A 12,480-nucleotide genomic window follows, 5' to 3' on the forward strand; every position below is an offset into this window, starting at 1 on the left:
CGGGGCCCCGGCTGGCGGGAGTAAGCATTTCTCGGTGTGGTGTTGTTAGAACGGTCGGAGTATAGCGAATGGCGGCGAGTAACGGGACCGACCCAGGCGTCGGGGCCCTCGGCGCACTGCGTTCAGTATTGAGACGCAGCCCGAGCTATGGTCTGCGGTGCCGTGCCCGAGCTTATGGCCACTACGCCATGGCCGCCGTGACCTAAACGCCAGTGTCAATCGTGCCCAATTTTCACTCGTTACCGTACCGACGAAACGCGGCGAAGAGGGCGACAGGCGCAGTCGGCCGAGGATCGCCACCGCGGGACAACCGCGGCAAGTACTCCTCCTCCAGCGAGTGACGTGAACGTGAGGATTTGAGAAATACGCTCCGAGTGTCTTGCAACTGACAAGAAAGTCGACTCGACTCGGCTCGGCTCGAACGACGACGCCGTGACGCCGCCCAGCAGTTTGCGTCACCTCCAGCTGCGCGCTGGCAAACTTATATTATACCTACTATACTTGGTGTGTACCCAGCTGGCTACACGAAAGTCCGCTGACAATCTTATTCCACGCCGCGTGGTGCCGACCGGGACCTAAACGATCACGAATTCGCTCCGAGCCCCCGCCCAAGTCGTTTCGCGAACGCGTCGCGCTCCTTGGGAGCATGCCTCGGTCAGCACCGGTAGGCAGGAAGTCGTAGGCACACTTAGAGACACACTGCAGCAGTCGTTCCGTCATGCAGGAAGCCGGCTGCGAGCCCCCGACGTCTTCTCCTGGGTCCGACGGACCCTCCTGGTACCGAAGGTGCCTGGCCTACCTCAGGAATCACGGTCGCGTTGATCCGGCCAAGGTTGAACTGCCGCACTGCGACTTCTTCATCGTCGGACAGCGCCGAACTCTGCGGGTCTTGAGGCCCGCGCTTAGGGGTCGGTGGTTCTACGAGGGTAACAACGGCCGACCTGAATCCGTCAATGACAACTTCTTCTCAAGGTGGTCGAAGCGGCCTCATCCTTCCGGGAACTGCAGGTGCTCCTTCCGGCAGTCGGCCAGGCTAAGCTCGACCGAGGAGGAGATCATTTCGAAGGAGATAAACAGGATTCGGACGAGCCTTTGCGAGGCTGAGAAGACCGGGCAGGACATCGGGGAGATCGAAAGGAGCGTGGCGATCAACCTTGACGTGCTGATCCCCGTTACCAGTCAACCGACCAAAAGGGCGACCGTCGCTGAGGAGAAGATCGTCAAGACAAAGATCATCCAGGATCTGGAGAGGTACATAAACGATCTTCTTCAAGAAATACTCACCGACTCGGTAAAGTTCGCCGCGGACGTTGAGAAACTTGGACGACGGGAGGGAGGCGACGATGAAAGCGTGTCCGTCGGCCCCGATGAACGTAAGTCCGACAATAACGGTGAGCCGTTCGGTAATTTAAACTTCGCTTTTCACGCCGACGAGGAGAAGTCATTGGAACGAAACGGGAGCGTTCGAAAGGAGGAGATGACGCCTAGTGGTTACGAGAATCCCGCGTTCTTGGGCTCCTCGAGCGATCCCGACGGACTTGAGTTCTACCTTAACAGACCAGTGGGCAAGAGCTTGGCCCGCTGCACCATGGAGCAGCTGGACTGCATAGACTCCGGAATAAACAGCGTCGAGACGGTCGAGTTTCAGCCCGACCAGGAGCCCAGCCTGGAGGAATCGCTGATGGAGATTATAGACGCGAAACTCGGTCGAACGCACCTTCGCAAAAGCTGGGAGGACTTTCAAGCTCCGAAGGCAAAGAGCGCAGGCGACGACGAGCCGACCGAGAAAGTAACGGAGCCCCAAGGGGAGGTTGAATCACCGCCCGAGACGGGTGGCAGTGATACCGATACCTCCGAACCTCTCGACGAGGTTCAAACTGATCCCAGCTTCGCAAAGCTGCGCTTGGAGTTCAGCAAGAAACCGATTAACGAGGAAGTTCAGCTTCGAAGAAGGGCCGACTCGATCAGGTCCTCGCTGGTCGCCCAGGCCAGGGAACGCTCGGATTCGTTCGGGAGGCTGCAGGAGGACAAGGAATCGAACGGGTCTGAGCTGGACGACTCGTGCTCCGTGATCCCGGAGAGCCCGCGCGACATCGTGCTCTTCCGCAAAAACAGGAAACCCACGATCGTCTTCCTCCACGGCTTCGGCTCAAGCGCCGACGTCTTCGAACTCCAACTCGAGTACTTCTCCAGTCTCGGCTACCCCTGCATCGCCCCCGACATGCTCGGCCACGGACTCAGTTCCGCTCCTGATCGCGCCAGCGATTACCACTTCGAAAAGCTCCTGAAGGACCTCGTCGTTCTTCTTCATCATTACGCTTTCAGGCCTGGACATAAGTGCGTCATAGTCGCGCACAACTACGGGTAAGTGGTTTGAGTGGTTCTCTTCTCACATTTCCATTTAACAATAAGGGTTATTCCGCGATTCGACGAAAGCTTATCAACTCCCGCATCGTTTCAATTTTCAGGTGCAGTCTCGCCGCCGCGTTGGCCTGCAAGTTCGAAAGCAATATTCATCAGCTGGTCCTGATATCCGGCGGTGGTCCAACGCCCCTGGCGAGACCGAGTGCTGAGGGGGCTGCTCACTGCTGCTTAAGAGCGATGGTGGCTCCTCTTCTGGTCTGCGGTCTTCGCCGAGAGGTCATGTACTCTCCCAGGGGACGCCAACACCCCTACTGCGGTTCCGAGCCCCCGGAGCAGCGACCTTCCCACATGAAATACGTCCTCGATGGCATGGTCTGGCCCGAAGGGGAGTACACGCTCTACAGGCGGATCTGCACACCGACTTTACTCGTTCATGGACTCAGAGACAACGAGGTGTCACTTGTTCAGGAGTGTCAGATGGAAAGGGTGAGTTGAAATACGAAAGAACCTTGCACCAAACTGGGCCCCTGATGTACACAAATGGTTCATGTAGAAATGTATGGTATTAGCCAAGCATAACAACGACAAAAATATTTTAACGTATGAACGTGTGTGCGTTATAAAATATAGTTAATCAAAATTTGTCAAAAAAAGGACTCTTCATCGGAGGTGTCAAAAATTATAAAAAATTTTTCTATGTGTTCGTTTGGTAGCTTCAGAAGTTTTTCTTGGTGTTTAGCATAAGCCAAGTACCAAATGCCCGTTAGAATGTGTGCACAACATTCCACAGTACGGGCATAATACTGACATTTTCAAAAAAAAAAAAAATATATTTAACACCTACTGTAACTTGTAATACAGTATGACTTCAAGTTTCATATTAAGATGATTTGAGACAAGGTTCTTTGTGCTGCAGAATTTCTTAAAAGTATAACGTTTGTGAATTAAGACCCCGAAGAGAATGCAATGTCGCAATAATCTTCTTCATAGTTTCCCTGATGCTGGTGAATGATTCGAACGAACGTTTTGCTTTCAGACGATGGTGAAAGCGTTTTTGGAAGCCCTTCCATCGGCCGGTCACAACCCAATGACGGACTGTCCGGAACAGCTGAACCACATGATTCATTGTTTCATAGACTTGTGGAAGAACAAGAAGTGGTAGAAACAAGTATTCGGGAGCTGATTTTTTGTTTTTTTTTTTCGATACGAGAACCGAGTGTACGATAGTGAAACCTTAAAGTCTGCATCGAGCCTCTGGTTAACCAAAGCTAGGCGAATATATACCTGAGTAAATTTAATTGTAAAGAAAAGGTGACTCGACGATCGTTGTAGAAGGTCGAAAAACGCCGTTCAACGTTATTGTTATTGTCGTTTTCGTTGTTATATAGTATATTGTTGATAAAAATTACTTTATCAGAGGCTATATCTGCTACTGCGCTATGTAACGAGTCATGTACCAAAGATCATTTCTACGATATGTTGTATACGTGTATAGTATGTAATTCAAGTGCATTTTTCCGCTGTATAATTCGATATTATTATTATTTTTTTCAAAAAAGCATAATTTATTAATCGATTTACACAACAAGAACGTCTCTCCGTTTGTGTTTGTTTCGCACTTTTTTCATTTACCAGTGACAATTCTGCGTATCGACGTGCAGGTACATAGATCGCGTTATAGGAGGTCAAACACGAAACGGTCTCGCCAATCCGCGTTACCAGCTAAAATACTTTCGCCCGCACCCTTCCCTCGACAAATCGTTTCAACCACGATATCGACTCAGCGATTTTGAATTCTCTGGTTGAGCGGGTTGTCCGGCGACTTCATCCACTCCTTCCTTAATATCTGCTTCAGCTGGCTGAGCCGCAGTGTCGGATTCTGCTCTTTGATCAGCGGCATCATTCGCTCCTCGAACGCGGTGTAAGCAGCCTTCAGCCGTTTTTCAGGGTGCCGATCGACCTCAGATTCCTTCGTGCTGTAATTCAGTCGCGAACATGATCAAGTACGCGGTTAAAAATCTTTCGGTTATTTCTCACCAGAGGGGTTAATCACTCGTCGATTTGATGTACACCTGATTTCTAGATCACAAGGGTTTAAAAAGATTTCAGGGATTTCAAACGAATACAAAGAATTTTGAGTGATTTCGAAAGATTTCAAAAAATCACAAGAGACTTCATGGGATTTTAAAGGATTTTTTCAAAAGAAAATTTCAGAGTTTTCAAAACATATCAACAAATTTCGAACGATTTCAAGAGATTTCCAAGGTTCTCAAAAGATTTCGAAGGCTGTAAAAGATTTCAAGAGATTCAACAAGATATCCGGAAAAGTGTGCACCGGGTTCCACGAGTGATTAACTCCTCGTTCTCACCTGAGAACCGATAGCGCCTCGTCTATTCCGTGGGCCGTTTCGCCCTCGAGAACGATTCGGTTGATGTTTTCTTCTATCGGTCTCTCCTCATCTTCGGTCTTCTTCTTCTGGGCGACCTGGTTCCGCCTCTCAGTTTCCGCCTGAATTTCCGCCCGCGTCAACTTCGCCGCTGGCTGTTTTCCGCCCACCTTAATGCTGGACATTTCCTTTTCGAGGAGCGCCTTCGCCTCGGCTTTTTTCTCCAACTGCTGCAGCCGCTTCTTTTCCATTTCTTCCTACAGAACGTACAATTCGGTTCACTTTCCGTGATTGTTTTGTCGTTTCTCTTGTTAAATTATTTCCTTTATTCTAGTCTATTTTCAAACCTGTTTCTGCTTCTTCTTCTGTAACTGCTTATCGTCGTCCTGCCACGCCTTGTCTTCGGCCTCCTGGACCTTCTTCGAGGCCTCGGCTTCCTTTACTGCCGCTTTTCGCGCCCTGGCTGCCACAGCCTTGCTGTTCTCCCCAACGAACTTTTTCGGCATCTTTTATACCGTTTCAGGAATAAACAGACCTACGATAAAATTTTTGTATGATTTAAATACAAGGTGTAAAGAAAATTGGACGTTTTAAAAAAATTCTATTTCAAATCGCGAGGCTTGCGGGGAATTTTTCAGCCTCTATGTTGGCATTCCTGAGCGTACTCCCTTCACCCCTCTGCTCGTCGCTGCGTTTCTAGCATCTCAGTTGATAATTTAGCATCTAGGCCAGGGAGTCTGACAGAACGGAATAAAATCAGTCCGGGGTACGGAGATGCCATAAAAAAAAAAAATAATAAAAAATGATGAGAGGAGCCGCCGATGTTGGGACGAGTGGTGATAAAATTGTGTGACGTAAAATTAGGCGCAGTGAAAAAAACGAGCAACATCTCGTTGCGAGAAATGTCGAAGAAAGGATCGTCCAAGAAGGCTAGGGAGAAGGTGAAAACAGGTGAAAATATCGAGGTAAGTATTCGCTACTACTCACCCGAGTATTTTTGGAAACCGTTGGAAATTTTATCCTTTCCTTGAAAGATCCTCCTCCCGTCTTCTCTCGGTTTTCTCTCTTTACGCGATCATCTGTCGAACCAATACAACATTTCGGAGCAGAGCGCGTGGCCCTGGTCTTGCTCAGCTGCTCGCTTCAGTCGTTCGATAACAATGCTCGACACAGGCTGGGCAGCCGCTGGGCGAAAATTCACTAGAGAAGACCAGAGTCACCATGTATATTTTGTCGACGGTAATACGTCGTCCGAAAAAGGACTGACGGAAAAGGATGAGGCATGGAAACAATCGATAAAATCTAAGCTACAATGTATCAGATGCAATTTTCTGTATGTTAACATGACTGTTCGTTTGATTTTAGTTTTTCTGCGCGTGTTTCAGCCTCGCCTTACTTGTCCAGTTACTTTGGACAAAAGCGGTAACGTGTTGATCAAAATTCAAGCCAAGCCGGGAGCCAAGCACAACAATGTAACAGGTAATCGGACGATGTGCCGTTTCTGGTGTTTTCCTTCACTCTGGTTTACTCAAATTTCATTTTTCTACCTGTTTTCTCTCCCCAGACATTTCCGAAGCGAGTGTCGGAGTCGCTATATCAGCACCTCCGGTCGATGGCGAAGCAAACACAGAGCTGGTGAAATACCTGACGTCGGTACTGGGCGTAAGGAAATCGGACGTGTCTTTGGACAGGGTGCGTATGATAAGATTCATGCAATTGAAATATTTGTCTAAGAATAATGAATGAAAGTTTTTTTTCGGGTAACGTTGAAAGGAAAGATCGTTTAGAAATCAAATGACACCATGATTAGTAATATCGATTTGTATACTCAACGGACGAGAAATTCATTGCTAAATATCTTATCAACTCATCCCGCAGGGTTCGAAGAGTCGTCAGAAGACCGTCATCGTGTCTAATCAGACCGTGGAAAAGGTTCTCGAAAAACTTCGAGAGGAAATGCAGACGAGCGGTTGACTTCGGTTAATTGTATGTATTTTGGGTAAAAATTTGTTTTAACATATAAATTTTAGGATTATCAACGAACTCTGTTAAATGTCGAGTTGAAACAACAAGCACACTCATACACACACATAAAAAGCATAATCATGCACACGTACGCAAATATATTTATATCAGTATATATAAACTGCATTAAATTACATATATTAAATACAATCATTTTTAATTAACCATCGTTAAATACGCGCGGGATCCACGTCTAAAATATGCAACTCTCAAAGTTTCGTTATTTGATTCCAGCGCGCGTGGCTCAAAAAATTAAGATAGTGTTATAAAATTAATATGGCGCTTTAAACGGCGTGAAAAACATATCCAACTCAAATATTCAGGGGGGTAATCTCACATCACGGTGACTTTTTTTCAATAATTTCTTTTTCGTATTAAAATTTATATATAATAATGATTTCAAATTTTTACATATAAAATAGGAAGATATAAAGCAATGCGGGAAAAAAAACCAAGGAGATCAACAAAAAGTATACTTGTCGCTATCGTCTGAAGCAAAATTTTGCAAATCCTATATATAAAAAAAAACGAAATTTTGAATATCTTTTTTTTTAACTTAAATAGTTGAAACAATGGATTAAACTGGATATGGTGATTGAAATAATTTTGACGGTGCTTCAGACCATAACGACAAGTATACGTTTCGATAATCTCTTTGGTCTCTTTTTTCTTTTGTCACATGTGTGAAAGTTGAGACATCGCGTCTACCAGATTTTAATACGGGTAACTTCAGGCGACCATACGTGAGAGATGTGCCATAAAAAAGGAAGGAAAAAACTTTTCTGCATTACTTTACAACTTACTCTTCTGCGTGTAAAAATTTGAAATTATTAAACAAATGTTACTGTAAAAATAAAATCATGAAAAATAGTAATTGAGATGCGAGACGCGTCCTCCTCATCGAGGATAATCTACTCCTGGACATCAAAGGCCTTGTCGTCCAGCCAGGGCCTGAATATCGGCAAAGTAGAAGGGTAGTGGGCCCCCCTTTTCGAGGGCGCGGTTCCGGCCGGCGCTCCTTCCGGTCTGAGCGGATAAGTGGCCAGGACGATCGGTATCTGGAGCTTGATCTCCTTGTCGAGGCTCTTGGGAGTGATGACGAACTGCGGAAGAATACGACAGCGAAACGTCAGACTCGCTGGGAGAACGAACCCCGTGAAAGAAAGTTAAATAACTTCTCACGTATACGTGGTAGAGTATGTTTATCAGGTGACACCCTCGCAGATTCGTCGGCGGCAACGGAGGGACGTACATCTGCTCGTTTAGCCACTCCTCCCCATCCCCGGGTCGAATTTTCCCCCTCGAAACGCTGGCGAGCTCCCGAGTCTCGCTCGCCAGGACCTTTCCTCGACACAAGTACTGGATCGTCTCGGTAAGCGAAGCCTTGGTGGACTTCATGGTCACCTGAGAGGAATAATAAGAAGATACGATTCGGCGAACACCGTTACGGAGTAATCCTACTGTAACCAGCGTGTAACAAGATTTATTTAGGAAAAACTGCAAATGCAATACTAATCATTTTTTCATATGTTTTTAGGTACAAAAATATTTATATTTTCACACGTTACTTTTCTTCGCGACGGCTGATGTGAGATCGGTCGGTGTACATGATTCCTCGAGTATGGTTGTTATGAAAATTTTTGCACGCGCGCCTTACGATGTACGTGAAAAAGTTTTAAAAAAATGACTGATGTTGTATTTGTAGTTTTTTAGAAATAAGTTTCCAAAAATTAGCCCGTTTGCATGTTGGTTACAGTAGGATAGCCTCTTAAGGGGTAACACTGCTGTAAATACTAAAAGAAAACTATTTTTTGAATTTTTTTTTTTTGCATGTGAGAAAGGCAATAAGGTAATAATATTTAAGAGTTATTAGGCATATATTCAAGCATAATGCAAACAATTGTTGTCGTCAAATATTCAAACATGACGATACAGGAGTCATTCGCACGAAAAAAAAAATTTAAGAATCAAATAATCTACATATCATTAGTTACAAACGTACGTAGGAGATTTTGAAAATATTTATTTTCGTGTAACTTGCGTATATTTGAATGAAAATGTTCAACGTTCTATCAAAGGAAGAGTATTTATTTGTTAATAAACAATGTTTAAATTGACTTATCGAAAATTCGTTACGTATTTCTGTAGCTATCAATATGTAGATTAGGTGATTCTATTTTTATACTTTCGCAGATTCAAACGCGCCGAATTTACCCTACATGCCGCATGTCTTGCGAGAATGATTCCAGTGTCACGATTTTTTATTATTTGTTAATAATAAATTTTTTGCATTACGCTTAAACGTATGCCCGACAGCTTCCTTGAATATTATCACCTCATTACCTTTTCTTCCAACAAAGAAAAATAAAAATTGTCAAATTTTGAAATTTTCACAGCGGCGTCACCCCTTAATCCTCGTTATCCCTTCCCAGCGCCGACAAGCGCTCACCTTGCTGCGGTTGCTGACCGTGGCGGAAATGCCGATGGTCTCTCCAGGGACGTATCCACCACGGTCAAGACTGACCCTGCAGAAAACGGGGCCCCCCGAGACGCAGGAGACGCCGACTCGCTGCTCGACCTCGAGCCTTGCAGGCTGCTGCATTGGAGAAGATCTTTGATCAAGCTTCGTGGCGGGGAGGAGATCGAAACGCAAAATGAGTGGTCGTTGGACTCGTTAGATAGATCAGGGTTTCAATATCGGTCTGTATCATTACCGCCAGTATCGGGGGCTCCAGGTTGAGATCGATCGGGTTCATCACGATGAAGACCTGCTGGTTCTTGTGCGTCAGGCCTCCAGGCTCGCGCAGGGCCGCCTTGCAGTAGTACTGGACCCATCCGTGCTTCCCGAGGAAGGTCGAGGGCAGTCCGAGAGGAAGTCCGAGCTTGAAGGGGAAGCTGTGGATCCCCGGGGACAGGAGGGACGGCCCTTCGCCTGGAATTCGAACTCAGTGTTAAAGCACCGTTGGATTAAAACGGGAAATTCGAGGAACGTAAAGTCGCGAGTGGCGCTTGCCTGGCTCCCCCAAAAGTCTCATCCGGAAATCGATGTAGTTCTCCTTGTCGTAGACCCGCTCGGCGCGCTGACTTCGAACCCTTACAACCCCCTCGCCAACGACGTGGAAATGCAGCCCGGAAACGCTGCGGAAATAGAGAAACGATTGATGTTGGGAAGGATTCTTTTCACCTTACGTGTCGTTACGAACAAACAGATTAGCTTTGTCGTCGATTGTGACGAACAATTATGGTCGGAAAATATTCACTTTTTGCGTGTAACGTGAAAACTTTTAACTAACGCGTGTGTTGGAACAAGGTATAGTATAATGGAATTGATGTTAGAATATTTTGTATACGAATGGTTTTATTGTAATGTGATTTTTTTTAGTTTTTCGCAAAACTACAGTTATTATTAACAAAAATTATGCTGTATATAGTGTCACGGTACACTGGTCGGAAAAATTTTGCGACAAGGAAGGTGCTTGCTAATTTTAAAATACCTGTAATACAATAATCCACCATCGTCGTAAAACTGTATTTATTTTTATTCGATCAGGTCCAGTTTTTGTGTTACAGCTAGTGTACCGGAAAATTTGAATGTTTATCGTTCTGATTTACCTTTTTTTATCCTAGGTGTTTTGTTATTTGTTGTAACTGACTAGTATTTATAGACGAATAAAAAAATGCAAGTCAGAACGACAAAAATTCAATTTTACCGGTACACTAGCTGTAACAGAAAAACCAAACGTGATGGAATAAAAATAAATACGGTTCTACAGCGAGGGTAGATTACATTATTATAGGTATGTTAAGAATAGTAAATGCAACCAGCTCTCACTTTCGATGGATGAATAGATAAACAGTGAACTCACTAGGCCTCGTCATCGAGCTCGATTAGTACTCTGCCCGACAGAAAGTGCCCGGGAAAATACAGGAGATTGGTATTGTCGAAGAGTATAAGAAATTTGCTCAATTTCCGCGTCATAATTCCCGCTTTTTTCTCCTCTTAAAAGCCTGCAGTTTAGTGGTCCTCAACCGTGTCCAGCAACAGGTGTGTCGTACTCCTCATTCGTACGTCAGCAGCGCTGCAACGCGATTACGTGCATAGAATATACATTCGCATGTAACAAACGCACACACACACACGCACACACTCAGACGAGTTCTTATTTATCATTCGAAAGTAAGACGGGAGATCTTGTAAAGTGATGTTAAAAATTTCACCGATCGTTAGAACCGCGACTCGCGATGTCTGTTTTCTTTTTTTTTTTTTTTTATCTTCAAGTCTCTCCGCGGACGGATATCTTTTTCCTTTAGTCAAAGACTCGTCTACACCGCGATCCTCAGGAACCCTTGAAGCCTTCGATTTTACCGATCACCTTGGAACACATCCGACACATGATCGCGCGGTTGTTCGATTATCGCTGCGTTGAAGTTACCGATTTTCACTGCGATTTTTCACTCCCGAAACCCGCGATCTCGTCTCAGCGATTATCTGGTGCTCGGAACCAGCCGCAACACACCCGCGACCTTGCTTCTTCCTTACCATTATTGGTGCCCGGTTCACTTTCGCTCCTTACCATCGTCTCCCACCGCCTTGCATTCCCGTAACCGTTCACCAATCCTAGTCAAATCCGAACGGTTACCTGAACGCGCTGACCAATCCTGGGCCCGAATACTTACTTGACGATGTTACGTAGGCGTCTGTTACGCGATTCCGAAAGTTTTTTTTACCCAAACAAACTTGCGGATTCCTCCTATCTGTGAATAGAATTTTTTTTGCTCATTCCGAGTCCGTTGAATCTTGACGATAAATTATCGCGAATTTGTTTTTAAGCGGCGTACAAGCCTCGTTTTTCAATTTGACGATGAATTTTTCGTATATCTTTAAATTTTCGAACCCACGCAACTACGTCAGTCAAGTAGTTCCACAAGACGACACCGATGGCGCCAACGTTCGTCTTTCCACCTAAACGCCTTTTCCGAATCGCTTTTACCCACAGTCGAAGATATGAGGGGACCGAAGTAGAGACTTTCTCCGATGAAAATAGAAAGTTGCCTTTCCGCTGACGAAATATTTATACTCGTAAAATCACAGAGTAACAGTTTTCTTTCTTTTTTTTTTTTTATTCCTTATTTATCCTTCATAACTTCGAACTGCAGGTCGAAAGACAAAAAACGTCATTAACGAATGATATTGCACAAGGGAAAGGCATTGTTATACGAAAATTGTTGGTTTAAGATATGAAGTGAATAAAAACAAAAAAAAAAAAACGATATTGAGACAAACAAAACCTGCATTGCGATATTGTTGAATTTAAAATATTTCAACCAAAATAATGCAAACTTTATAGCAAAAAATGTTACTTATCAGATAACGGTAATCGAATGATGAGATATTTGAATACTGAAAGAATTGCGCACAATTTCGAAAAATTCAAAACTCTATCGCACGGCGATTCGAAAAACTAAACCTGAGCTAGTAAAGTCGTCTGGTACGATTTCAAACCGTAGATAAAATTATTTATGCACTAACATCGTGTAAATATGTATGGAGGGCGTCAGCGTTGCCGCGTTTCAGGATTAAATATTCCAGTAACAGAAGCTTTCGATTTCGATCCGTTTATTCGAATCAAACCTCGAACAAAAAATTTAAAAAAAATGTTCTCCACAAACAGAATATTAGAATATCCTTACGCGATTTATGATG

At 44.8% G+C, this 12,480-nt stretch overlaps 4 protein-coding genes across 7 annotated transcripts; 2 read left to right on the plus strand and 2 right to left on the minus strand.

The window, feature by feature from the left end:
• The first annotated feature begins 418 nt into the window (after positions 1 to 418).
• LOC124309094 (uncharacterized) lies at positions 419 to 3,543 on the plus strand. The gene is made up of 3 exons (XM_046772355.1): positions 419 to 2,364; positions 2,469 to 2,850; positions 3,401 to 3,543. Exons 1-3 carry the CDS (start codon positions 719 to 721, stop codon positions 3,524 to 3,526), a joined length of 2,154 nt encoding a protein of 717 aa, XP_046628311.1. The 5' UTR covers positions 419 to 718; the 3' UTR covers positions 3,527 to 3,543.
• Positions 3,544 to 3,574: 31 nt separating this feature from the next.
• On the minus strand, positions 3,575 to 5,919 carry LOC124309099 (coiled-coil domain-containing protein 124). Its single transcript, XM_046772368.1, has 4 exons — positions 5,739 to 5,919; positions 5,099 to 5,286; positions 4,734 to 5,008; positions 3,575 to 4,340 (listed from the first exon to the last, which is right to left on the minus strand). Exons 2-4 carry the CDS (start codon positions 5,255 to 5,257, stop codon positions 4,145 to 4,147), a joined length of 630 nt encoding a protein of 209 aa, XP_046628324.1. The 5' UTR covers positions 5,258 to 5,286; positions 5,739 to 5,919; the 3' UTR covers positions 3,575 to 4,144.
• On the plus strand, positions 5,433 to 7,546 carry LOC124309101 (UPF0235 protein C15orf40 homolog). Of its 2 annotated transcripts, none has more exons than XM_046772370.1 (4): positions 5,433 to 5,702; positions 6,117 to 6,230; positions 6,316 to 6,443; positions 6,630 to 7,546. In XM_046772370.1, exons 1-4 carry the CDS (start codon positions 5,573 to 5,575, stop codon positions 6,723 to 6,725), a joined length of 468 nt encoding a protein of 155 aa, XP_046628326.1. In that variant the 5' UTR covers positions 5,433 to 5,572; the 3' UTR covers positions 6,726 to 7,546. The 2 variants fall into 2 exon arrangements, with proteins under 2 accessions (XP_046628326.1, XP_046628327.1); XM_046772371.1 differs by having other exon boundaries at positions 5,437 to 5,716; positions 6,137 to 6,230.
• Positions 7,447 to 11,335, minus strand: LOC124309097 (arrestin domain-containing protein 2). Of its 3 annotated transcripts, none has more exons than XM_046772362.1 (7): positions 11,317 to 11,335; positions 10,643 to 10,855; positions 9,790 to 9,914; positions 9,491 to 9,708; positions 9,226 to 9,399; positions 7,959 to 8,180; positions 7,447 to 7,879 (listed from the first exon to the last, which is right to left on the minus strand). In XM_046772362.1, the coding sequence occupies exons 2-7, from the start codon at positions 10,753 to 10,755 to the stop codon at positions 7,688 to 7,690; spliced, it is 1,044 nt and encodes a 347-aa protein (XP_046628318.1). In that variant the 5' UTR covers positions 10,756 to 10,855; positions 11,317 to 11,335; the 3' UTR covers positions 7,447 to 7,687. The 3 variants fall into 3 exon arrangements, with proteins under 3 accessions (XP_046628318.1, XP_046628317.1, XP_046628320.1); XM_046772361.1 differs by lacking the exon at positions 11,317 to 11,335 and adding an exon at positions 10,995 to 11,306; XM_046772364.1 differs by lacking the exon at positions 11,317 to 11,335 and having other exon boundaries at positions 9,226 to 9,372; positions 10,643 to 11,306.
• Positions 11,336 to 12,480: the final 1,145 nt, after the last annotated feature.

The sequence above is a fragment of the Neodiprion virginianus genome, chromosome 7 (assembly GCF_021901495.1).
Source record: "Neodiprion virginianus isolate iyNeoVirg1 chromosome 7, iyNeoVirg1.1, whole genome shotgun sequence".
Taxonomy (NCBI): Eukaryota; Metazoa; Arthropoda; class Insecta; order Hymenoptera; family Diprionidae; genus Neodiprion; species Neodiprion virginianus.